Source organism: Stylophora pistillata, chromosome 1 (genome assembly GCF_964205215.1).
Source record: "Stylophora pistillata chromosome 1, jaStyPist1.2, whole genome shotgun sequence".
NCBI classification, from domain to species: Eukaryota; Metazoa; Cnidaria; class Anthozoa; order Scleractinia; family Pocilloporidae; genus Stylophora; species Stylophora pistillata.
Genome location: NC_142519.1, coordinates 30,145,855 through 30,173,164, shown reverse-complemented (window position 1 = coordinate 30,173,164; position 27,310 = coordinate 30,145,855). Strand labels below are relative to the sequence as shown.

At 35.7% G+C, this 27,310-nt stretch overlaps 4 protein-coding genes across 4 annotated transcripts; 2 read left to right on the top strand and 2 right to left on the bottom strand.

Annotated features, from left to right (window-relative positions):
* Nucleotides 1-44: 44 nt before the first annotated feature.
* On the top strand, nt 45-5,135 carry LOC111338974 (ADP-ribosylation factor-like protein 3). Its single transcript, XM_022945542.2, has 8 exons — nt 45-143; nt 209-352; nt 425-485; nt 657-712; nt 900-950; nt 1,216-1,314; nt 2,643-2,729; nt 3,496-5,135. The coding sequence occupies exons 1-8, from the start codon at nt 141-143 to the stop codon at nt 3,544-3,546; spliced, it is 552 nt and encodes a 183-aa protein (XP_022801277.1). The 5' UTR covers nt 45-140; the 3' UTR covers nt 3,547-5,135.
* An 880-nt stretch (nt 5,136-6,015) lies between these two features.
* On the bottom strand, nt 6,016-15,737 carry LOC111338973 (isocitrate dehydrogenase [NAD] subunit beta, mitochondrial). The gene is made up of 13 exons (XM_022945541.2): nt 15,580-15,737; nt 14,033-14,178; nt 13,363-13,404; nt 12,244-12,320; nt 11,279-11,342; nt 10,775-10,837; nt 10,537-10,606; nt 9,534-9,667; nt 8,633-8,735; nt 8,097-8,243; nt 7,349-7,443; nt 6,714-6,774; nt 6,016-6,369 (listed from the first exon to the last, which is right to left on the bottom strand). Exons 1-13 carry the CDS (start codon nt 15,637-15,639, stop codon nt 6,295-6,297), a joined length of 1,137 nt encoding a protein of 378 aa, XP_022801276.2. The 5' UTR covers nt 15,640-15,737; the 3' UTR covers nt 6,016-6,294.
* LOC111338975 (DNA mismatch repair protein Mlh1) lies at nt 15,733-23,171 on the top strand. Its single transcript, XM_088725323.1, has 5 exons — nt 15,733-16,853; nt 17,710-17,848; nt 18,541-18,680; nt 20,666-21,228; nt 21,579-23,171. The coding sequence occupies exons 1-5, from the start codon at nt 15,758-15,760 to the stop codon at nt 21,885-21,887; spliced, it is 2,247 nt and encodes a 748-aa protein (XP_088581449.1). The 5' UTR covers nt 15,733-15,757; the 3' UTR covers nt 21,888-23,171.
* On the bottom strand, nt 23,164-26,597 carry LOC111338977 (clarin-3). Its single transcript, XM_022945544.2, has 3 exons — nt 26,245-26,597; nt 24,731-24,910; nt 23,164-24,164 (listed from the first exon to the last, which is right to left on the bottom strand). Exons 1-3 carry the CDS (start codon nt 26,471-26,473, stop codon nt 23,896-23,898), a joined length of 678 nt encoding a protein of 225 aa, XP_022801279.2. The 5' UTR covers nt 26,474-26,597; the 3' UTR covers nt 23,164-23,895.
* Nucleotides 26,598-27,310: the final 713 nt, after the last annotated feature.

Below are 27,310 nucleotides of genomic sequence, written 5' to 3'. Positions count from 1 at the left end.
TGGTTTGACCGCTGCATTTTCGGTTAGTACCCAGTTTTTTTGTTAGACGATCTTCATCCCGTGACGTCACGCTTAGTATCAATTTAGTTGCTACACAATACTCGGTGCGTTGTGGGCAACTTTCGTGATCTTCACGCAAAATGGTAAGTGAATGGTTCTCAAAATTGTTCCATACTTGGAGCTAGGAAGCTAACAATAATTTTTTCAGGGTTTGCTATCGCTTCTGCGAAGTCTAAAGTCAAATGCAAATAAGGAATTGAGGATTCTTTTCCTTGGCTTGGACAATGCCGGGAAAACTACGATTTTGAAACAGCTTTCTCATGAAGAAATAACTCAGATCACCCCAACGCAGGTATGTTATGTGCTTTTGTTTCGACGATAAAGGCGAGGAATATTGCCCTAAATAAATGTTTTTCCTCCTCAGGGATTTAATATCAAAAGTGTCCAAGCCCAAGGTTTTAAGTTAAACGTCTGGGATATAGGAGGTGAGCGCAGCTTTTCTGTTATAATTTTCGTGCAAAAAATTATGTTTTCAAACAATCTGTTCTGTTGAGTAATCCAACCCATTTGAGAGTATTCTTATACTCGATTATTTTGATGTTGGAGAACTATCGGCTCAAATGATAGGTTTTATTTGATTTGTCTTCTTTTATTAGGTCAAAGAGCCATTCGTCCGTATTGGAAAAATTATTACGAACATGTTGATGTTCTGGTAGGTGTTGATCGAGGTTCATTAGACAATTCATCAAACTCACTAGTGATAAATTCAGAATTTGGCACTTCAGTCCTATCTTTCTGAGATAGTTCCAGTGAATTTGTTTGCTTAAATAACTTCCAGTGCTTGTTTTTATACCCACGTATTGTGCTATCCAGTAAACCTGCGATCCGTTTCCCTTTAGGTTTATGTTATAGATAGCGGAGATCGAAAGAGAATAGAAGAAAATGGTATCGTAAGTATTGTATACTCTTTATTACCACCCTTTAAATTATAAATAGTATGAAAATTCTGTTATGCAACACTCTTAGACATTGGTAATACTCAGTTATTTGACCAAATGCTGGTAATGTTTAATGTTAGTGACAGTTTGAAGTTTTGAAAGTTATTTAGGAAGTTGCGGTACTTCCTGTTTGACAGTAGTTACCGAATTTGATGATAAAGTTAATTTTTATGGTTATTTTTGTAGCTGGTACATTTTTAGAGTATTTTTTCTGTAGGAACTAGAAGAGCTGTTGTCTGAGGAGAAACTATCTGGTGTACCTATGCTTGTTTTTGCAAATAAACAGGATCTTTTGGGGGCTCAACCTCCTGATGAGGTAACCAGTAGTTAACTGTGCAATAATGAGCAGTGGTCATATTTCTTAAAGGAAAAGTTAACACTGCAGAATGATCCCTTAGGTGTTAAAAATCTTAATTAAAAACAAGTTATCAATTATTTCAATGGAAACTACATTGATTTAGTCTCTGATAATGATTACCCACTCAAGGATATCAGAGACTGAACATCTTTCCTTCCATGTATATTTTCTTCAGAAATATCAATAAAATTATGGAGTCCTTCTTATGATAAAATAGTACCCAATACCACTACTATGTTGTGCAGCGTGTTAATGTCACATTATTTGAATTATATAACACAAACATCCTTTGGTATGGAGTTATACCCTACGGAATGCATCAAATACTCCTCCAAAATCGTCAGATAGCAATTATTCTTATAATTATATTTTTAAAGGTGATTCTGACCAGTGGAAATCATTTACCTTGATATTTTTAATTAAACTTACTTTTTGAAATGAAGGCTGATAGTTTCTAAAGAAACTGTTTAAGGCTGCGTCGGGGGTAACGAAATAATTTGAATATATCAACAAAGTTGAAATGGTAAATACGCCACCGTTACGATTTTAAAAGCTGATGTTTCGAGCGTTAGCTCTTCATTGGAGCGAATAGGGGAATTGTGGGTTGTGTGTGCTTTTAAAGGCAGAAAAAGGAGCTACGTGATTGGTGGGAACATGGCAACGAGAAAAACACGAATAAATTAGTGGACACATCGAAACCAGTTGCAAGACATTTTAATTTACCCAACCATTCTAAGCAACACATGGCAATCTGCGGTCTTTCCTTACACTTAGGTAGCACGGAAAGCCAGAAAACTCTTGAACAAAAGCTCATCTTTCAAACCGGCAGTCTAAATCCCACAGATATCAACGAACACTTTTCATTTCACTAATTTATTTGTGTTTTTCTCATTGCCATGTTCCCACTAATCACGTAGCTCCTTTTTCTGCCTTTAAAAGCACACACAACCCACAATTCCCCCATTCGCTCCAACGAAGGGCTAACGCTCAAAACGTCAGCTTTTATAATCGTAACGGTGGCTAATTTACCATTTCAACTTTGTTGATATATTCAAATTATTACTTTTTTAAAACCTTGATGTCCAGAGGGTCAAGCTAAGAAGGTGTGATGACCAGGCTTTGGCATGAATCAATCCAGAGTACAGCGTGCATGCTTATTACCAAGCCACCACTCTCCTACTGTTTATGTGATTGTATGTTTAATTTATGGTGACCATCAAGATATTTCAACACTTTTTTGTTATGAAATAATCACATTTTTTTTTTTAAACTGTTACTTAATACAGATATCTGAAAAATTAAGCCTTCACACAATAAAAGATAGAAAATGGCAGATTCAAGCATGCTCAGCAAAAAGAGGGGAGGGTATCCAGGTTTGTATACTCTTCTGACATTTAAAGTCGTTTGCTTTTGTCTTGTTGTTATATAGCGTATGACCCAATGACTCTTGTAGAAACAATTTAATAAGTATTCAAGATCTAAAGTATTAACAAGTATGTAGTAACACCTAACAACTTATGAGCTGAATAAAAATTAATACTATACCTTGATCTTGAAAAAAATATTTATCTTGTGTTCAATTGTATTATTATAGTAAAGGGCTTGTATACTTATGTTATTCTAGTCAAGATCACACTGATGATCAACTAAATCTCTATGGCCAATCTTTGGTCTAAAACTGCTGACACAAGCATTGCTCTCTTTCTCTTGCACTGAATGTGTTTGCTTCATCACAAGTGTCTCACTTAACTTTTCTTGTCCATTTATGTAACATCTTGTGTACAGCATAGTTGTTAAGTATGTACAAAAACAGTGAAATTACACGTATATGGCAGAAAAAGATGATCTAGACTCATTTATTTCTGCAATGAAGGGAGCACAAAACTTGTTGAGTGGGAGGTAATAGCAAAGGATATTCAGAGTTTGAGTAGCTAATCAGAGCTCATCCTCATTGCTATCCACTGTTATAGTAGATACTATTCATCATTCCTCTTGTTCAAAAATCTTGTGTGTTTGTCCAAAACAGTGTTTGGCTGTTTGTTTTTGCCTACTTCTGTAAAATTTAGTCTTTCTTAATAGGTAAGGATACAAGCAAAAGTGAAATTAATCATAATTTGTCAATTAATTTGTGTTTTTCAGCAAGGATTGGAATGGGCATTAAAGAATATTTCAAGTGTTTCAAAGAAATAAATTTGTAGGGATACATTTTCCTTGACACTAGCATTTACTTTTTATGTACTAACTAAGCCAAGCAATTTTCATTTCAAAGCATCAGTCATACAATTTATCACTCTTTAGTGCGTGTACATGTTATTCATCCATATATTGTAAGGGTGGTAGATTGCTTTGCATTTCTCATAAGTTGGCTAGTGCACCAGTGCCATTAGCACAAACACAATAGATAGCAATGAAAGTCTCACTTCTAAGTATATTTTAATGGTCCAGAATTGTAAGAAAAAAAGATGTGTTGTGGCTCATGTGATTTTTGTAGCACCATAATTTATATATGTATAATACAGCCTGTATTGTGTAGTTGTTAGGTTAAACATCAAGACAATAAATCATGACTACTCTGTGTAAGCTTTACGGTAACATAGGTTAATTTTGTACAAAAGTTGACTTGTATTGTTTTAGAATGTGAAGTTAGTCAGTTACAGTTAGTCAGTCATTTTAACATAACTTTTCAAACCAATAGAACAACCCTTTTACTGTTGAATTTTCAAGAATTCTAAGTGGTTTTAGGCAGTACAAGAGTTACTATGGGTGGTAGATTGTAATAGTTACAGCCTTAAAAGGAGAACACTGTGTTTATTAGTGATTACAATCTTGCATAATGTGACAACATCAGGCTTGCGTATGGAATGTATTGTCAAGTTTTCATTGTCATTGGTTGCTTGCTTGTTTGTAGGAGCAAGTTATTTCTTGTATCTCTTCCTCTGAAATCTTGTTAGTCTGGTATCAACCTGTAAGAAGGTTCTTATCGGTGTTTTGCCTAAAGTAGCAAAGCTTACAACAGGTCTTTAGGGGTCTGATTTCTCTCAGGCTTTGCTTCAGGCTTTGCAGCTCTAGTTGCTTTAAATTTAATAATTAACCATCAGCTTATTACTGTCAAGTTGTCCAGTTATTATTAAACTGTCATTGTTATCACTGAAGTTAATTTTACTAAGTGTAAATCATGAAAAGTGCAAAGTGCAGTGTATTGCTTAATATAGAATACTAAATCCCATTGACAAGGAGATATATGGCAATTGAAGGATAAATAATAGTAATCACCCTTGGTGATTAAAGGTATGTTCTCTGATCATCCTTGTTATGAACCCTTTAACTCCCAGAGGTGATCAACACATAACTTCTCCCCCATAATAGCTGCTATACATTATCCAGCAAACACGTAACTAAAATGCTCAATCTTATGAGGTAGACATTGATGTCTTTACCAAACACCAAATTCTTGTAACTGACATACTAGAAAATGTGTATCAGCTAGAGGGGAGAATAAATAAAACAGATCTTGGAAGTTGAAGGGTGAAGAGATTTTACTCATCTCTGCTTCAGGGTATATGCATTGTGTTCTTTTAGATGCAAATGATTTATTGCTCTTTTTTTTTAAGGGTTTTCATACATGTTTGAATACCCCTTGTTATATATCTAGTGTACAATCTCTTCATAGATGTGTTTGATTATTTTTTTTTTTTTGTAGCTATGTGTAAATTGATTGTGTATTTGGTATTGATAACTGTTTTAACATTTGCACAAATAAATACCAGTTAAAAAAAGAATCAAGAAATTTGTTTCCAAGAAAATATTGAGTAGATGTAAAAAATTCACAACAGTTGACCTCAATTTAAAAAAATGAGGGCAGAAAGGTGAAATCAAATCTTTATCATTTACAAGAAATCATGTTCTTGATTGCAATGTGGAATGAACACCTCCTCAAATAGACTTACTGGTGATAGGAATTAGTATACATTAGACTTACTTAAGAGTATACAGTCAAAGTGGACATGTTAACCCAATATCTGTAGCAGATATTGGATTATCATGTCTAGTTTTCAAGCCTCTTGTCCATGTAGTGTTCTCAAACTTTTGCAAACTCAGAGAGAAGTGTCTTCTTGCAGATTGTTTAAAAATTGTATAATAAAACTATTGTTGAATTTGGTTTTGGCGTGATATCATGAATTATCAAACTTTGTGTCTGTGTTACTGCCTTAGCCTCTGTCAGCTAACTGAGACCTTGGCTTGACTTATGATATCATGCGCAACCTCATCCAATAATCCCTTACATGTAATATTATATCAATCAACTGAACATGAAAAATTTCAGGTTAGCCCATGCCTCATCACATCCACCTTTCTATCAAATTTCTAGCTTTTAAAAAAATATCCAGTTATGCTTGGTGCATCTTTAAGAATTTTTCCCATCAAAGTTTTCATCATGGTCAGAGAATGATCAAAGTTTTCTTAATTATGGTTGGAGAATGTGTCCCTTGTTAGTCGTTTCCATGTTGCTTTTCATTTGAATTGGAACCCCCTGGTGTTTCTCTACCATTCCCTTCCAGTTACAGTCTGGGTTGAACCAAATAATATTAGTGACTCTGGATCACACAAATTTTAATCTTAAAATCAAACCAATGAATCAAATGGGTAACACACATTAACTTAAATTTTTGTTGCATTCTTTATTTTTAAATCTTGAAATGTGTGTTTGTTATAATCAAAAAATATATACAGCAAGCCTCCAAATGAACTGACAACTAGTATTTTCATGAAAAATAATAACTCGGTGCTCCGAAGAACATTTTGTACAGAGTGACTTTGCCCAATTGTCCTGCAATAATCCAGATTGCAATTCCATCAAATTATTGCAACTATAACAAAAATTTACAAATCATTGAATCCTTTTTTTCGGCAATAGCATTGATCCTTTTGTAACATTTCCTAAGAGTACAAATTATGAATGATGGCTTGAACAAAGTCTGAGGTACTTGCACTGCCACCCATGTCCATTGTCAACTAAAAGTAAAAGAAATATCTTTAAGCTCTTTTGTAACAGTGGCTCTCGCATCTTAAATTAAATTTCAAACAAACAAGTTCATCATTGTAGACATAAGGTTGGAAAACTGGGAAATATCATTTGGTGTGTATCCTCGCATATTCCCCAGGGGAATATTTAACCTTGTGACAAGTTAAGACTAGTTGCATGGGAGCATAAATATTCGATGGATGGTAACACTGGATATTTCCCAGTTTTAACTGGAGCATATCCTGTCATGTGATGTTCCTAGACCAGCTCTGTGCAAGTGAAATGTTGGACGGATTTTGAAGTTGTGTTAGTGTGTCTTCCAAGTATATCATACCTGTCCTTCAGCAATTGTCTTCTCTAAAGCATCATTGATCATTTTAGCATAGGATCTAAGACTGAAAAACGAGACATGAGACAAGTGTTTAATTAAAACAATTTCTGTGTTTGAATTTCGATTCAATTTTGGCTGAAGTGACTTGTCAGCAAAGCACAACAATGAAGATAATTTTCTGTTATTCTCTTGTACAAGAGGTGATCCTTTTTGCATTCAATATAGTGCTTTATTACACGACTCGAGAAGTCAGAAGGCCAATAACTAAAATCAACCAATCAAAATGCTCTACTGCCGGTCCGATATTCTCTAAGTATTGGACCGGGCACTGTCCCGAATGGTCCCGAATGATAGGGCACTTGTGTCCCTTTGAACTTCAGTCGTATAATAAATCTCTTATTAACCAAGCTTGCTCTGGACCATACTGGAAGAATATCAGCCCTCGGTCTTTTTTGTACGGACCAAACGCAGCGAGGTCCGTACTGTCAAGACCTCGGGCTGATATTCTCTCAGTACGGCCCTTCCCTGCAGAAACTGATTTCTTGCAAATGAATTGGTGAACTACAGCAAGCAAAAATAATATCTTGTTTTGTTCCTAGATTTTTTAAAGTCCAACAGTTGAACAAAAAAAAACCTACTTCATGTGATCCAGCATGTCCACGCTTGCTAAAATCATTGCAGTGGGGTTTGCAATATTTCTCCCTGCTACTCCAGCATAAGTATGACGAGCTCCCTATCAAAAAATATTTGTGGAAAATAAAATAATTACTTCCTTTCTTCTCCCTGTAAATTATAAATATCAATTAAGATTTCATACCACTCTATTTATAATGTTGTATTGGTACAGTATTTTTGACTGTGATACACTGTGTTGTTCCTGTTTGACCTGTTTGACCAGTTTACAACAAATATAAACTAAGATATATTAAAGTTCACACAGCAACCAGGTGGACAATCAGACATGGTTTGATGCTACTCTGGTTTAAAGACTTAATGAATGTCAAAACATTGGGTCAATGAACTGTAATTTTCCTGGTTACATTAATTAAATCTTTAAACCAAAGTAGCATCAAACCATGGCTAAATATTAGCTAACAAAAATGGAGCATAGGGAAACTAAATCCCATATTTAATGGTTAGCCTTAAAATGCATTCAGAAATTTTGACCATTTCTCATATTTTCTTTGCTTAGTTGGGGCATTGAAAAAAACTAGTACACAACTTACACAAGATCTGGGGATATCATCTGTTGAAACATTGAAACAGATATAAAGATATAATTTTATTTTTAACAAAACATGGTTTAGTTTGTTTTTTTTTAGACCTCAAGACATTTTTTTTTGGAAACATTTTAAGCAAGAGCAGTTAACTGCAAGAAATACTCACAGGCTCAAAAATGGCAAAGTTACTTCCAAGACTTTTTCCAGGCACAACACCTGCCCCACCCACCAATGCTGCCCCAACATTGTCCACAATACTGCCATACAAGTTTGGCAGTACCATCACATCAAACTGGCCTGGCTTGGCTACAAGCTGAAGGTTAAATTACAGAAACAAATATTTAGGGATATTTGTAGCATTCATTAAAAAAGGTGCAATAGCCCTTACCCAACACTGAAGGCCTGAACACAGTGTGACGTCAGAGAGTTTTCACCGTGATCTCGAGGCTCAGGCAGATCCAGGATTTTTACTAGGAAATGATGTCTACTATGGCAAAAAAAGGGCTAATGCCTGAAACTTCAGTGTCAAATTACCATTTTTTGCATTATATTGCCAATAAAAAACAGCTTTTCTTTTTTTTTTTTTTTTTTTTTTTGCACAATACTGGATATTACATCAGAAAGCCACAGGTCATTTCATCCCTTGATCCACCCCTAAGGCTCTATTGGTAATGGCTTTATTTTTTGTTTTGTTTGGCATACCTGCATGCAAGTGTTGTCTACTATCATCCCTTCAAACTTGATCTTTGGGTAGAGTTTGGAAACTTCTTCACAAGTTTTCAGAAATAACCCATCGCCCTGCTTCCTGTTGTAACAACAACAACAACGACAAAAAGAAAAAAAAAAAGACTTAAAAAGAAATTTTAAAAAATCTTTTAAAAAGATTAGGGTTGAAGGAGAAGCTTTGAATGAAAAACAATATTAAAGATTTCTGGAAATACTGTATAATTTTTCGTTAAAATTTACAATTTCATCACAATAAGTTTCAAGGTACATAGCAAATTAAATGACCAGATGTCCGATGCAAAGAACAGATTGATCCCAATCAAAGTCATCATAATATGTTTCAATTGATTTGGGTTTTGATTCTCTTGTAAGTATTCAAGTACTTTGATTACCAAAAATCTGCATTCATGGTGGCATTTTGTTATACATATAGCTCTGTTAATACAGAGTACAGTCATGTGCTTGTCACTTGTTTATTTGTTTCATTGTAATCCTGTGGTGGTGCCAGACTGATCTACCAATAGAATAAAAGCTGATAGTTTCTAAAGAAACTGTTTATAGCTGCGTCGCTGGCGGTAACGTAATAATTTGGATATATCAACAACGCTCGAAACATCAGCTTTTGTAATTGTTACGGTGGCTTGTCACTTGTTTATTTGTTTCATTGTAATCCTGTGGTGGTGCCAGACTGATCTACCAATAGAATAAAGGCTAATAGTTTCTAAAGAAACTGTTTGGGGCTGCGTCGCTGGAGGTAACGAAATAATTTGGATATATCAACAACGCTTGAAACGTCAGCTTTTGTAATTGTTATGGTGGCCAATTTACCATTTCAACTTTGTTGATAGATCCAAATTATGATCTACCAATAACTTACATGATGTTTGCCTTATGAACAGCAGTAACCTTCTGTCGTTTGTGTTTTGTTGCATAATCAAAAGCAAACTTGGCAATTCTTTCAGATTTTTTTTTGGTGATAACCTTAATCATTTCAACTACTCCTGGTACACTCTGCAATAAAAAAATATGGGAAAAATAAAAATTACAATGAACAAAAATAATAATCATGATAACAACTATAATAATATTATAATATTTCAGCCTGCTTGCTTGGGTGGTTTCATTGAAGCCTTTCAAAAATTCCCAAAATCTTGGACATTAACTTATAAAATAAAATGGGTAAAACACACACCACCACTTAACACAGGAAAAACAAAAATAATTGCTGCAAAGTTTCATTAATATTTTCAATCTATCATTGCTTCATTGCTAATAAACAAAATGTGACTGCTGGGTATATTATCTACTTATTGTGTTTCCCTGAATAAGCCCTTCCCCCCCCCCCCCCCCCCCACTCCCCTCTGTCACTTTCTTAAATAGTAGGGATCTAAGGTACGGTAAACCTGTTTCTAGTACCACTCTGTTTAGGATCTTTTTAGCTTCAACAAAGCATCCCCCCCCCCCCCACGATGAAGCATCCTCCTTCCCATAAGCACCCCACTTTTCCCCTGAGATTTAAGTCAGCTCCCAGATTTAAGTCAGCTCCCTTAATCAAGAAAATATAACCATAACTTTTTTTTTTTTTTTTTTTTAAGTGTTACTCACATTTTGAGTGATAGCATGTCCATTATTTTTACATGAACACAATCAATAAATAGATTCCATGTTACTGTGCATCTGTTCAGTAATGGATTACTGATCATGTCAAAATGTGGAAAGAACAAAGGCACGTGAGGTTCACCCAAGTGTGTCACTGATGTTCTTATCACATTGACATCTTCTGTGAGCTATTACCCTACAGACCCCTTGTAACATAGAATCTATTGTTCCATCTGATAAAAGAGCAAAATACTATTTATTGTAATGTCATCTATGCAGACCTCATGCTCCAAACTTGTGTACTCTCCTTCTGTTTGTTCTCTGATGATGATCATATCTATATCATTGTGCCTAGAAACAAAAACCACACATGAAATTGGTTTCTAGAATGACAGTATGAATTAAAGATAAATATGCTGACAGTACCACTGGGAAAGCTGTCATCATGATGGTAAATAAAGCTAGACATCAAAAATGATAACAAATAATATTTAGGTTATAATTTGGTCAAGGACTAACCTGGTTTTGTATCCTGGGAGGCTTTTACAATGAACAACATTTGCAAACAAGTCCAGTTCTGTTCTGTAAGGAAAAAATATTCAGACTGTGAATCATAATTTCTGAAGGAAAAAGTTACTTGTTTATGGCAGGCAGAGCTTTTTCCTTTCCTTTTATTACTTCATTCTATCTTGAATCAATGAGGTGAATGCTATTTCAGTAACAGTAACACCTGCTATAGACAAATTCCCCTTGTGTAATAAGTGATTGCAAAAAGGCATGGAAATGTTACAAGACAGTGGTCATTTCTATGCTATACCTGCCTCAAAAGATAGTGATAGCCCTGCTGACAATGACCAAGTCTTAGCAACTCCCAATGAATGATTCTATTGCAAGGAAAAATACCTTCCATCATGCAATGACTGCAATATTTTTTAATCAGATGTAGAGTGTAGACATATCACTTGTTCTGACCCACAAGAAAGAGCAAAAAACTTGATGACAATAACTCTGTCAGTAACTTACTTCATTTTTTGATTTAGAGACAAGTGATCTTGACTGGAGATACTTGATGGTGTGGTTAGTGCTCCTAAAGAAACAACAGCCAAATCAACTCAAACTAAAAACATAATAATTATCATTATTATATGGCTGTGTCTCACAAGGACTGGGAACTAGCAAATTCACGAATTTGATCAGCTGAAATCAATATTGAAAGCGGTCTAGATTTTGTCATCTAGACCGGTATCTAGACTGGTCTAGAAAAAAATGGTGCAAAGAATATAAAAGATTGGCATATAAGACACAGCCATATAATAAGCATCTTATTAACTGAGCTAGGTTGGTCTGTATGGGAGAATCTTGACCTCGGTCGGTGGTACAGACCTCACTGCGTTCGGTCTGTACTGGCAACCTCAGTCGAGATTCTCCCATACAGACCTCCCGCTCGGTTAATAAGAACTAAATAATACTCATAAACTTGAACAATTAACCATTTTGATGACATTGATATTACTTTTGCAATCATTTTCAACTGTTTACTTCTACTGGGATGGCAGACCATTGTACAGCTGTTGACTATTTTAGGGATTTTTTTTTCAGTGAATTAGGAAACAAAAAAAACAAAAAAAGGAAACTTTTAGACAATGTAGTTCACGAGGCTTTGCCAAACAAATCAGTTTAATGTACTGTATAATCACATGATATACTTGCTGAAGCCACTTGACATAGAGTCAAAAGAAATCATGAACAAACAACAGAAAGGATAAGCACTGTTGAGTAAACTTCCTAATATTTTGCCGAGCCCTAACTGCACTCAGCAAAAAAAAAATTGATTTAATTGATCTCTACAGCTCTGGGAACCAACATGTATTCAGGAGAGGCATAGATAGCAAACCAAAAGTCACCAATATGGCAAAGTCAAGCAAAATCTGAAGGAAAAATTGAGTTAGTAGTGTGAGTTACTTGTGATTGTCTACTCCTACTCCTACCTTTTAACCCCACTCCAGTTTTCTTCATCGACTGAACAACGTCATCTAATGTGTATCTGCTACCATAACTCATATCACTGAAACAAAATAATTATAACAGTAAAAATCCTTAATAAAATGAACTGTATATAATTATAGCATGAAATAAGGCTGTGATCAAGCCAAGTGACCCATCCCGTTTACTGTGAATACTCTTGGGTGGAGGCACCATGAAAGAAGAGTGTTTTCCCCAATAACACAACACAGTGTTATGACCTTGTCAAGTCTCAAAAATAGACAACTCAACCAAAGTCCGGTCGACCAGAAGTATGATCATATTTCTTCCACATTAAAGAATCTATGCTGGCTATCGGTAAAAACAAACCTGTACTATCATGATGCTACCTTATCATTTAAATGTATAACGTGCCAAGCGCCTGAATATTTGACATCCGAGCTTGTAACAAGAGGCAGCGTATCATGGCGTATAACGAGGAACTTTCAACGACTTAACATTCCCCTTTTAAAACTACAACAGGTCAGAGGATCTTTTATTAAAGAAGTGTAGCCATCTGGAACAAACTTAACCCAAGATTGAAACTATATGAAAAACCAGCTTCTTTTAAGAGAGCTTTGAAAAGGTATCACCTGAATGACTTTTTATTTAAATAAGCTTTCTATTTTTAAAGTTATAAGTAATTTATATTGTATATAACGTGTTATTAGTTTTGCATGTATAGTACCAAGTATGTAAATTATGTAATTGTTCACTGAAAAGCCCCAGACGGGGATGTGTTCAATAAAATGTATGTATGTATGTATTAACATGTAGCCTCACCATATAATATCCACACATTATCCTGTAAACAGGTAATGAGAATACCCAAACTTATCAGGTATAGGTTTTTCTATTGATCTAACACCAAATTCTCATTACCAACTTACAAGGAAATATGTAGCATTTAGAGGGAAGAATTATCAATCAGATCGTGGGAGTAAAAGGGTTAATCATATTTTATGGGACATACATCTGAATGATGACATGTCATAGATATCTTCCTTTCACTAGCAAGATAGTATTAAGAAAAATAGCCTACGGTAAAGTTTTGTGACTTATGACTTTTGTGATTTATGACTTACCTCACTGGAATTTCATCCCAGTCCACAGGGGTTCCAGCAGCACTAAAGAAAGGTAGAATGTAAGGTCAAAGAAGTATGGCCTGAGTTAAACAATTTAACAATATTATCTTCACCCCAATTTTAACTTTAATCAAAAATGTAAAGCATAATCATGTTAATTCTAGCTTTTACTTGAATTACATCACACAGACTTAACAGTGAAAATAACCCACTAGATAAACTTTGTTTAGCATGGGGCTGGATCCATGGGAATGGGACAGTGAAGTGAATCCTGAATTTTAACTGGTTACTCAAGCAGGGAAGATGGATCAGGATTTTCCACTGCATTCCCACTGAAAAAAGGCTTGTAACTGGTTTAAATACTGGTTTAAATTCTTTTTGTTATTGTTATGTGAAAAAAAAGTTTGACTAGAGTGTTGGTAATACAGAGTAACAAATACATCTTTCAGTAGTCAAGGTTTCATGGATTAATCTGGCAATTCTTCAGTGTGATTATTTTGCCATTGATATAATATATTCTTTAGTGACAGAGCTTGATCAGTCAAGATGGCTAAATAAAAGCTATGTTTTTCATGTTCTTATCGACCAAGACAAATGACCTTGTGCTTACTTAAAATTGGAGTATTTTCTGGAGTATTTCAAACTTAAGTATTTCCCTGTGGAATATTACCTGAAGATTCTTTTAACACTGTATACAAGTTCGGGTCCAACTCCATCCCCTGGGATGAGTGTCACCGTGTATCGGCCTTGAGCTTCTGTGAGTGGCTCTGATACACTGCTAAATAATCTTGTCTTACACCAGGCAGCTGGAAGAAGCTGATGAAAAACAAACTTCAACATTACACAAAAGTATACTCACACTCAAAATTAAAAATGGGAGTTATTTCTCCATTTGCTTTATGATTTTCCCAGAACCCTGGAACTCAATCCTTCTTGTACAGGGGCACAAAGTGTTAATGTCATTTCACTCACAAAGTAGGAATATTAAGAAGTCTCCTTCCTTCTCACTGTCAACCTTTATGCCTGACATCAAAATGCATCTTCTCCATTCTGTTCCCTATACATTCCCTAGGGTACTGACAAGGAGAATTTGTTGAACAATCAAGAGCTTCTTTAGTTGGTGATCATTTCCTTTATTCTCCCGACCTTAATTTGTGATTTAGGGGTGATATTGTAAGGAGAAATTAGATCCTGGTCACTCTTAGGGGTCAAAGGTTCAACCAAACAATACAAACTACCACTGATTTCCACGTAAATTACAGAAAACTATCCTGGCACTCACCACTTTTTTAGTACATTTTATTCCAAAAAAACTTGGAGCAAGCTTGGCAATTTGTGCAAACAAGCAAGTGTTTTTCCACTTAACAATGTTTTATAATCCCCAACACCCTAAAACCAGGACTGATTGATCCATTTCACACAGGTTATGGTTGGTTCCCAATGGTAAAATATTATTGATATTCATTAACAAAATGAGGTAATTGTAATATTACTATGATTAGAAAAATTGAGGGATACAAACCTTCTTCAAATGATATTGGTGTAACCAGGGTGAGCTAAATTACTTCGTTAACTAATTAGGAACCACCTCAATAAATGAACATAACAGAGAAAAACATCTGCCTTTATCAATAAAGTACATCTTGGATAAGCAATCCAATGAGTGAAGTGGATTGCTGTTCTCCAGGCACTTAAACTCCCAAGAGTGATCAAGACAGAATTTCTCCTTAAGAGTTATTATTATGTATACAGTAATATTAAGCAGAGTGATAAGAATGAAGAAAAATATCAACTGGGAGATTATTAGCTGATCCAATAAAAAATTCTCCAAACTAACAGCATGAAAATTGTGCGGCAAACAGTAAGGAGAAACACTAATGAAATCTTGAGTGGCAAAGTGTCAAGAGTGCAATATTAACAAGATACAGAACTTGAGTGAAAAGTTTATTCTTTCGACCCATTTTCCACTTAAGTCAAAAGAGAAATATCATTTGAAGACTCTATAGCTTTATAGGGAAAACACCTAACAGATGGCGGTGTGATCTCGCCAAGAAATCTTTGATGTTTGATATTTTCCCAGCTATGATGCTGTACATTTCAGCAGATTTCAGACATGCCATTTTTACAATCGTGCAAATTAAAACTGTGATCTTAACGTAAAATTGCCTTTCGTCTATTAAAAATAAAGATAAAATATTTTTCGGAACTGAATACTACCTGAAAACTCCGTGTCAACGAAGCCCGGCCTGTAAAACACAACACCTTCATGGCCGCCATGTTGATACGTATTCCGTGAAATTCCGTTAATCTTGCATGAAAAATAACAAAACCGCTGACGAGGTACCTTGAATGTTCGTACAATTTTAGCGCGGGAAAATTAGTCAGTGGTTTCAAGATGGCGGCCATTCCAACTATAAAGAAGCTTGACAAAGCTGTTGTTAACCGCATTGCAGCTGGGGAAGTAATTCAAAGACCTGCAAATGCACTGAAAGAAATGATAGAGAACTCACTAGATGCAAAGTCTTCATCTATAACGGTGACGGTAAAGTCTGGAGGCTTAAAACTTCTTCAGATACAAGACAACGGATGTGGAATCAGGAAAGACGATATGGGTATCGTCTGTGAACGTTTCACTACGAGCAAGCTAACGAAATTTGAAGATCTCAGCTCTATCGCAACCTATGGGTTTCGGGGGGAAGCGTTAGCGAGTATAAGCCACGTAGCTCACGTTACTATCACCACAAGAACTGCACAATCCAGCTGCGCTTACAAAGCGTCTTATTCAGATGGGAAACTTGTGCCAGCACGACCCGGTATGTCTACAGATCCTAAGCCATGTGCTGGCAACAAAGGCACCCAGATCACTGTAGAGGACTTATTTTACAACGTGTCAACGCGAAGAAAGGCGTTGAAAAGCCCCGGTGAAGAATTCGCGAAGATCGCTGAGGTGGTCAGCAAGTATGCCATACACAATTCCGGAGTCGCATTCACTTTGAAGAAACAGGGAGAGAACATGGCAGTTGTGAGAACTGCTACTGGTGCGTCAATTTTGGACAACATTCGTACAATTTACGGAACAACGGTTGCGAGAGAGCTATTAGAAGTGAACTGTGAAAACCAAAGATATGCTTTTAAAATGCACGGTTACATTTCCAACGCAAATTATTCTGTCAAGAAGCTGCAGTTCCTGTTGTTTATTAATCATCGCCTTGTTGATTCCTCAGCAATGAGAAAAGCCATAGAATCATTGTATGAAGCTTATCTTCCTAAGAACAGTCATCCATTTGTGTATCTATCTCTGGAAATCTCACCCAGTAATGTTGATGTTAATGTTCATCCCACCAAACATGAAGTACATTTCTTGCATGAAGACTCCATCATTGAAGCAATACAACAAACATTTGAAGAGAAGTTACTGGGGGCTAATTCATCAAGGACATACTTCACTCAAACTCTTCTTCCTGGTATCCCTGTGACAGACACATCTGCAGGTTGGTTTAACTGTAAACCCAAGTAAGGGGAGGTTGTCAGGGTGAACATCCATATGAAAGAGATGGGGACAGGTATCTCCAAAAGTGTTGTCATTAGGTACTACCTAAAGTACCAGCTGCTTTGATTACTCAGCAAACAAAGCAGTGAAATACCTGTCTTGATCTAAAACAAAATTTAACCTTTGACAACTAATATTTGTCAAGGCTGGCTTAAAAAAACCTGGAAAGAGTAGCAAAGGGTGCACAAATAATGCATGATTAGGTCCAAAATTAATATGATGTGTGTATTTTACAGAAAGGTAAAGTAAGATACCTTAATTTTTCTAAAATTTGTGAGTTAAATGACATCAGGATTCCCCTCCCCCCCTCCCCCTGTCATTACCATCTCCATACAACACTGTGGGTATGCTTCTGGACAGCATTCCATGCTGAGACTGAATTGGTTTCCATGACAAATGGAAATATTTTTGGTAATTAAATTTGTACCGAAAGTTGCCAGTGTTGTGATATGTGTTTGGCAGTGGTAAAACATATTTATTGCTCAGTGTTTAGTGCCTGAAATAAAAATTATATCAACTATAGCATAAATTAGTACTGAATGAATGCTCTACCATTTTCTACTAAAAAAAAAGTGTGCACTTTATCCTTGGTTGTAAGAGTATTATGCCAGGAAATGTTGCACAAACCTGCAGAAATGATTGCCAGCTCACTGTATCAAACCACTATCTAGCTGCTTTGATTATTATATGTTGTATAGCTGAGGAAATTTACTGATAGAGTAAAGAATTTTAGAAGTTATTTCATCTTATTTTAGATTTTTTAAAACTGTTATTGATTTTGGCATGTTTGTTTCTAGTTACATCTGTTGAGGGAGAAAAATCAAATGGGGCAAAAGTTTATGCTCATCAGATGGTGAGAACTGATAGCAGAGAACAGACTCTGCATGCATTCCTGCCTCCTAAAGATCGTCCTGTCAAATCAAATGAATCTAACAGGTGTGTACAGTTGTAGATGGTTAACTGTTAGTTTCAGCAGCTTGTGTATACTTTACAAGAAATGTCTGACACTATAGCATGATGAAAGTAGGGTGACTGTCACTGAAGCTCTGTAACAATGTGAAATGTTGAATGACCTTTTCCTTGTCTAACAACTTTTCCTATTTCATTTATAAACCCTTTAACTCTCTAATTAACATGAAACTTATCTCAATAATATCCATACATTATCCAGCAAAAGGGTAATGAGAATACTCAAACTTCTCGGGTAGAAGTTGTTGTCTTGATATAACACCAAACTCTTATTACAAATTTACAAGGAAATGTGTAGCAGCCAGAAGGGAGAATAAACAGTTAGATCTTAGGAGATTTAAAGGTGTGCACTGTCTCACTGAGCCATTCTATGAATATAGGCAGCCACTTCTTCATATAGATGTTTGATGCATAGAGAGAATACATGTAAAATGAGTGGTGCTTTATGCAAATACCAGAGATTTAAAGGGTTTACCACAGAATTTAAACCCTTCACCAAAAATTAATATCACACTCAAACATTAGCGTGGGTAGTCAAGTATAACTCCTCCTACGGTGTGAAAATTAGAGATAAAATTCAATTGCTTGTAAATTTTCTTTGTACCAGACAACCGATTCAGTAGAAGTTTCTGATATTAGGTGTGCCTTATATTTTCAAGCAAATCTCAGCTCTCCAGTGGTACTATTAAACACAAAGCTGCTGCTATGAACCAGAATCCATCTTCAACTATTATAAACCTTGATGAGGAAAGCTCTACTTCCAAATCATTTGATGAGGACTTCTCTGAGCAGCTTGCAGGTATTCATTCAGTTTCTGAGACATTTTACAAAACTGCCAACCCTTTAGCCCCTAGGAGTAACAAGCAGTTGATTTCTCCTCACAATATGACTCCCGAAATCACACCTTTATAGACACAAGAATAAAGGAAGTGATCAGCTGCTAAAGAAGCTATTGATTGTTTAATAAATTCTCTTTGTCAACACCATGGGAAAGTCATACAGAACAGTATGGAGAATAAACATACTGATGTCAGAGTGTAAAGGGTTAATGCGTGAAGTTTATCTCCAAGTCAACCTAGATCATAATATTGTCCGAGTGAGAGAAGTCCTGGTAAGGACTGTTGTCAGCAGTGGAGACCTACATTTTGACAGCTGTGATCAGTCCCCCCCCCCCCCCCCTCTTATTTTGGGCACAACAAAGAAATTTCAAACCAGTAGAGCAACCTGTTAAATTTTCAAGAATTCCAAGCAGCACCTAAGAATTACAGTCAAGTCACTGACGGTTCAACTTGCCAGTGCCAACTCACTGACGTATAAAATCGAGTAGAGACATCGACAAGTTGGTCTTCAACCTAGTACAACTTATTAGAAGTCAAACATGTAGAAAAGTAAATAATCTTTAGTAAAAAAGCAATTCTTTTTCCAACAAAGTTTATAAGGATCTCATGGCAAACAAAGAAAGGTAAATATCACCAATGACTATAACAGCTTCAGATGTGAACGAGTTATTGTGTGACAACAACACAGTAAAGACTCATCATGTCAATCGGTCAGATTTTTTGAAGAACACTTGGCTCGTATGATGCACGATCCTCGCAGTAGATAGCACTATTTAAGAAATAGCGAAAATCAAACCGAAAAAAATCAGGCCTGTACAGGATTCGAACCACTGACCTCTGCGATACTAGTGCAGCGCTCTACCGATTGAGCTTACAAGCCAACTGGGAGCAGGCGGTTAAGTTGATTTGTAATAAACCCGTGAAAGTGATAAATCAGATACAATGAAATATATGAAGTTCATTGTATCTGAACACTTGGCTCTTTAGACAAGATCTTTAGTAAGAAGCAATTCTTTTTATTCCCAACAAAGTTTATAAGGATCTCAAGGTGATTAGTATAGGTAATCACATGGGGCCAAGTAAAATTAAGGATTAATATATCACGTGTTTTCGGAAGTTGCTGAAATTGCCCGAGTCGCCGAGGGCAATTTCTGCAACTTCTGAAAACACAAGTGATATTAATCCTTAATTTTACAAGGAACCATGTGATTACTTGTTTATAATATAAGGGGCAAAATGTTTTCTTTCTGATTTCGCGCAAAACAGGATGCCATTGTTACAAAACAAACAGAAATTTCTTTACCTTGGCAGCCGTTGCTAAGCAATTTTAAGCCAATCATTTTCAGATAATTTTGTCCGGGGCAATTACAAAAATTAAGAAAAAATGCCCTCTGTCTTGACCAATCACAATTCAGTAATTTTGCCCCTTCTATGATAAAAGCAAGATAAACATCGCCAATTGCTATAACAGCTTCAGACGTGATGGATGGAGGACCAACTCACAGATGTCTCTACTCGATTTTATGTGTCAGCAAGTTGGCGTTGGTTAGTTGAACTGTTGGCGACTTGACTGGATACCATAACTAAGAGGTGCATTCCCTACAGGCAGTAAATTTTATTGGTTCCTGCCTAAAATGAGAACATTCCATTTATGAGAGGTAGCAGTAGTCCAAGTTACCTTTTACCACAGAAACATGCATGCCTGTGCACTCTGGAAGCAGTGCTTTCAATAAGATTTGAAATAGGTGGCTACCTCGGTACAACACCCGCCAGAGAGCGACTTGATTGCGACTTAGCACGGCGACTGCGACTTGAGCGCGGTGAAATATACCCAGCAACTCGCAACAGAATAGCCGCCGGAGCTCCAGCGGGTGCCAGGTCTTATTGAAAGCACTGCTGGAAGCCCCACAAATCAGTCCAGTATTGCGTCATGTTTTACTTTCAGGCTCAAAAAAGCCAAGATTGGAAGAAGGCTCTGGAAACGCAAGAAGTATGAGCAGTTCAGGAAATTACCGAGAAATTAACCTGATCAGTGTTCTGAATTTGCGGAAAATTATTGATCAGTCTGAACACAAGGGAATGAAGGAGCTTTTTGAGGACCACAAATTTGTTGGCTGCATCAACAAGTCACTGGCTCTTGTTCAACACAGTACAAAACTGTACCTTGCCAACATCACAACCCTCAGCAAGGAACTTTTTTACCAAATAATCCTCTTTAAATTTGGCAACTTTGATTTTCTACGTCTGTCAGAGCCAGCGCCAGTGCTTGATCTTGCACTTTTGGCTTTAGATTTCGAGGAGAGTGGTTGGACTGAGAAAGATGGCCCCAAAGATGAGCTAGCAACCAACATTGTTAACTTACTGAAGGAGAAGAGAACCATGTTGTTGGACTATTTTTCTTTGGAAATAGACAGTGAGGGTAATTTGTTGACATTGCCTGTTCTGTTGGATGGTTATGTGCCAAATTTGAATGGACTTCCCATGTTTGTTCTTCGTCTGGCTAAAGAGGTAAGCAACAGAATAAATTATAATCTTTTGATTTAGTTATTTTCAACCTTACATATGAAAAAAAAAACTGGTCCCTTCAGACATTTTACTTTGGCCCCATCAAGCATGAAAACATGGATTATGCATCACTGTGGGAAATTTATCTTTTGAATGGTTTAAAAACCAACTCACTTCTCCCTAAAAAAAAAATGTCAAGTTTTCAACTCCAAAATAGAGCTCTCACTTTAATTTGCCCATCTACATACAATGCGTTTTTCTTTTTTTTTTTAGGCATTTACTTGCGTAGAAACTCCAACATCTAAATATATTCATATAAATTCACCCTTTCTGCACAATCCCATTCTTTTTAGGTGGACTGGGACAGTGAAGAGCCCTGTTTTCGAAGCTTTGCGCAGGAGTGTAGCAGATTCTATGCATTTAAACCAGACCCTTTTCAGACTGACAACAACATATGTGAAGATGATGATGATGATGAGGGAAGTGATGCTGCCATGGCAAAACCATCATCCTCATGTCATTCATGGCAGTGGACTGTGGAACATGTGTTGTTTCCTGCTTTTCGTACCGGTCTTATGCCTCCCTCTCGTTTTTCAGAGGATGGAACTCTGCTTCAAATAGCCAATTTGCCAGACTTATACAAGGTGTTTGAGAGGTGTTGATGCTTTATTAAGTTATTGATTAAGATCAGCATGTGACAAAAGTCTTTGGTAGTTTGTTACTTATACAAGGTGTTTGAGAGGTGTTAATGCATGATTAAGTTAATGATTAAGATCAGCATGTGACAAAAGTCTTTGGTAGTTTGTTACTTATTGTAATGATTTGTTTGGGTTAGGAGATAAACCATTCTAGAATGAAAGATTTTACAGCATAGAGAAATTTTCAGTGGAGTGTTAAAAGTAATCTGGGATTACTTTGTTTTGATTGCTCTGTGATTCATCCAGAAATGTTGTGTCTTTCTCTCAACCAATCAGATGCAAAACTAAAACCAATTTAGATTAGGTTGCTGGCATTTCCTGTACTCAAGGCAGTTCTACATCAAGGTCTCATTGGCTTTTTTTGGGTATTTCTCCTTTGTTCTGATTGGCTGTTGTGATTGCTTTGGTTTTGGTTCTACAGTTAAACCTTGATTATCGGGACTCGTTGGGACTTAAATAGTCCGGATATTTGAGAGTTCACATAACCGAAAATATGAATATTAATGATGCAATAATGTAAACAAAAGAAATAAAGATAACAAATTTGTAATTCTAAAAGTCTGCTTCAATGACTCTCCAAGTGCTCAATCTTTTGAAAACGGAGGAGCTAATGCACTGTTTTCAATGCACTTTTCCTGACTTTAAACATAATTTCTTAATTTTTTTTTACCTCTTAAAGATGTGAAGATCAAAGCTCAATGCTATTCATGAAAAAAAAAAAAAAAAAAAAAAAGACTGGATCAGAGTAAAAGTCCAAATAATTGAAGTCAGGATAATTGAGGTCCAGATAATCAAGGTTAAACTATACAACATTCAATCAAAAAGTGCTCTAATTAGCACTTCAATTCTTCCTGCTGTAAGGACATTTTGGTTTGAATTGTTTGCCAAATGTTTATCAAAAATCCTAATTGTTTTGGCATATTGAGCAAGTATTCATCAGTAATACCTATTTCTTCCTGACTGATCATTTAGTTACAGGTTTTGTAAATTTCATTCCCAACCTTCTTATATTTCACTACTATTATTTTCATCTCAGCTTAGTTTTGTGACAGAAGAAGGTGCTCCAACTGGGAGAAAACTTCAGTACCAATGCTTTAAAGCATCACATTTTTGCAAGTTTCATGCATAAAGAAATAACATATCAATCAAGCAGAATGTTCTTTTTACCAAACGTTTACCACCTTGAAGGTTGATTAAAGATCTTGATGTTCAGTACATCTTTAAGAAAATTAAAACTGACTCACTCAAGGAATGTCTTTATTTTACTGGCTTTCCTTTTTAATGTAAAAATCCCTCAATGAAAGTAGAAATTACCCCTATTGCCACCCCCGTGCATAATGCAGTGCATTATTTTTCTTACAAGCTTTATTTAAGGTGAAATAGCTAATTTCCTAGGAAAATACCCTAAGTATCCAAACTTTTTATCTTGAACATAACATAAATAAAATATTAATTTATTTATTTATTTTAAATAATGCAATTGCTATTGATTATTTCATCATTCAACATAATCTGCTGATTTGCTTATTATCTCTTAATAAAGAATACAATCCCATTAAACAAAAAATCTTTGAAATCCAGGCTAGATTACATCTTGTATCATTGGAAGTTACCTGCCTGCCTGTCTGTTCATTTGGTTGTCTGGCTGTAAACTCAACTATATTAATTACTAATTGTATAAAACTCTTACATGTATGTAATAAATAAATTTAAAATAAATAATGATATAACTAACTTAGGACAAGATTAACCCCACTCTTCAAACTGAAACTTTGCCGTCTTCATGTAGTTGTATGAACATTAATGTGGAGATGTTTTTACATTTGCTGTAGTTGGGGTCAGATTTTAAGAATCTCTGAATGATTGGCACAGGTTAAATGAAAACTAAACAAAATGTGAGCTAGTTTTTTGTACATTGGCCTCTCCTATAAATTTAAAGCTTAACTTACAGATCAATGCTTTGAGCACAAAACTAATACAGCATTACTCCATCTACAGTGCTTATTTCATGCTTTTTTGCTTTAAAGCAATATGTGCAGTGAACTTTTCTAATCAAAATAATTATTGGACAAATGAGTATAACACCAGCAGCACCCAATAAAATCCAGAAAGAATATCCCAGCTGAGCTTTGTCCGTGGAAGAGAACCCACGTCTTCGATCTTGAGGCCGTAGAACATTTTTCTTCAGTTGAAGTTCAAACAATGCAGCAAATAGGCAGGTGGATATCATTACAAAGAGAACTGAGAAAAAGAAGAAATATATTCCAGTCATACTTACATTGTGTAAATGTGAGTGGGTTATTTTCTGATCTTTGAGTGGGAGTAATGTCTTGTAAGTTATCGCCTAAATAAATGTAATTCAAAACCCTTTCGAAACATCACAACTGACTATAAAACAGGAGCAGTTTATGCCATTTTCTGTTTATTTTGTATTCACAACAATATCTTTTTCTGACCCTATCTTGTGCTTTTATAGTGCACATTATTTGGCACTTTTTTCAACGGTGTGGAGAATTCTTGTATGTTTTCTTTGAGTTGGCCATTATACATTATAATTTCGACAAACAAAGCCTAATGTTTTTTATGATATTTTAGTATTTACAATATATTTTTCATTAACAAATTATGTATCCCTAAAAAATATGTGTTGTTTAACCAACCAGATGCCAGTTAAAAGTAAAAGTTACAACAACATGGTCACCCACAGCCTGATATGCATAAATTTGCCTTTTTTCCTGGTTGGCAACTATATTTACTTTGGATTTGATGATGCTCAGTTGAAAAAGCTCCAACTAAGATATACTTACATGCAATTCCACAACAAATATATATCCCAATAGTACCACAGATGGTTAGGTCTGGCTTGGTGAACTCATTATAACATGAAAGTCCAATCACTATGCAGATGACAAGTAAACTGAGAACACAGAAGCCCACTGTTGCCCACATGACGTTATCATTAGCAACACCTTCAAACTCATCTTTGACTGAAACAAGACATAGGAAGATCACATTCTTATTGTGCTGTAAAGCTTAGGATTAACAAATAACTCATCAAAAACTTCAAAATTAACCCTTTAACTCCAAGATGTGATTAACATGTATCATCTCCTTACACTATCCATCCATTACCAAGCAAACAGGTAATGAGAATACTTAAACTTATCACTTTCCCTTGACAAACAGGGGATTATGTACACTGAGGGATCTCCTTAGCTATGCCCATTGAATCATTCAAGAAAACTCAATAATAATCTTCACACTTCCCCACACAGATTCATTTAATTTGTACTTATCACCTCATTTTAATCTAAATATAAACCCTCATGTTTGGCTTTCAACACTTCTTCCCTCTTGAAAAATTTTCAATTGCCTTGCAGGTGCAGGTTTGAATGTTTTATTTAACTTTACAATTACAAGAGAGAATTATAAAAACATATCCAATATTTGTCTCTGATTTTAAAAGTGGGACAATATATTGACCAAGGCCGTAACACTAAATGCTATCATGATGGAAAATTATCTGGAATCTGAATATATTGAAAGTTAAAAAAAGCCAAGAGCTTTTTTCCCAGATATTGCACAACATGTTTGGAGATTTTTAGTCAAAATCTTTAAGTATTCTGAGAATCGGTTTGTTTTTAGGCAGGTGGCTTTAAGTCCCTATACTCAGTAGTCAAAATTATCTTCAAAACCTGACTTGCTTGGTCTCCATTTGAGACAAACAATACAGACATCTTTCACATCGACAATAAATTTGATTTTGGAACCAAAGTTTACATTTTTATTGAGCTTACCTCTTCTTTTTCGTCTTATTTTGCACAATATTACGGTGGTGGATAATTTAAGTAATACATATTATTTCAAGACTTTCTCAAAGAAATACATATATTTTTTTTTTGGAGCAAAACGTTTTAGTGATGAAAGAAATTATTTTATAAAACTTTGTGGACATAGGTTCTTACATGAATAGACATAAGTTTTCGAAGATACAAAGGCCTGGTACTCAAAGTTTTTAGGGAAAAAATTTACCTAGCAACGAAATTTAATACGTACTTTGTTACATTAACAGCGGGTAGATTCTGTGAACTCTCGACCAAAAATGCTAATTTTATCCTCTTTTCTGCCAGTGCGTAAGAAACTTTACACAATCGTTTCTGGATGAATTACATCGCCTCATAGATATTTCGATTAAATTTGTTCTAAAAATGAGTTAAGTTTGAGTTGTACCCTAGACATTTTAAAGCGATGCAATTTCTACATGGTTATAAACAGCTTTCGATTTAAAAAATATTACTTTCTTTCAAAAATTCAGTTCTACCTTCAAAGTCTCTTTCTCTAGCGCCGAGTCCAAAATCCTGCTTGCTCACACCTTTGAACATTCCGAAGTGTTTAGACCCTCCTGTCTGCGTTGAATTTCTGACTCGACGTTCCAGATCCGCCATAACCCAATATTCAGAAAGCAACGCGGCTACGATCATCACAAACGCTATAAAAGCGAAAACTGCTGCAGTAACGGCTGTACCACTGCGTTTAAAAATAGTTGCCATATCGACAAAATTGAATTGAGATGTACTTGAAGATTTTTCAGTTTATGTGGCTATAATTGTTTTCTGTTACTTTTGGAAGACATTATCTTGTTGGCGCATACAAGTGGACACGCTTAGCTAATTAACAGCACGTGAGAACAACCAATCGCGTGACACTTGAATCCCGCGTCCCGCTAAGACTCATCGTCCTCAGGGAATTTTGTGATCCAAACAACCAACTTTTTTCGCTGCTACAGAACAAGAGATTGAACAGTTTATAATCTCTTGTACAGACAATATCCATGTACTGAAAACGTAAACAAATTTAGTTGTTGTCAATGGGCTAAATATCCCTTTAATCATCATTCGCCAAAAACATAACAAATCCAGATCAGCTTGCCTTCGAAAATATGACTCCACGATGGAGGGTTACTCATACTAAAAAATCTATTTCTCCACTATGTATAAGTTATATACTGCCATAAATTAACAAAATGTCATTGGATTAATTAATTAATTAATTGGTATAAATTAATGAAGACTGGAAAGAGGCTAAAGCACAACATTTTAGTCCCGCAAATTGTACAGTAGCTGCTCTTTCTAGACTCTGAGGACTCCCACAATGTTTGAGAACTCTGGCGAAGACCGTGTCACAGACACTCTCCTCAATCTCTAGAGATAACATTTTAATTTCCTTTGAATATCAACACATCATTTGGCAAACAGGCGGCGAGAAGAGAGAAAAACTTAACAGCTCAAGGGTGTTAGCTTATTGTAAGCCCATTTGCACGGCTGTGCCTCATGCAGAGAGAGGACTGGGTTTGAGAGGTTCGGACCCCCACTTCCCTTCATAGTTCT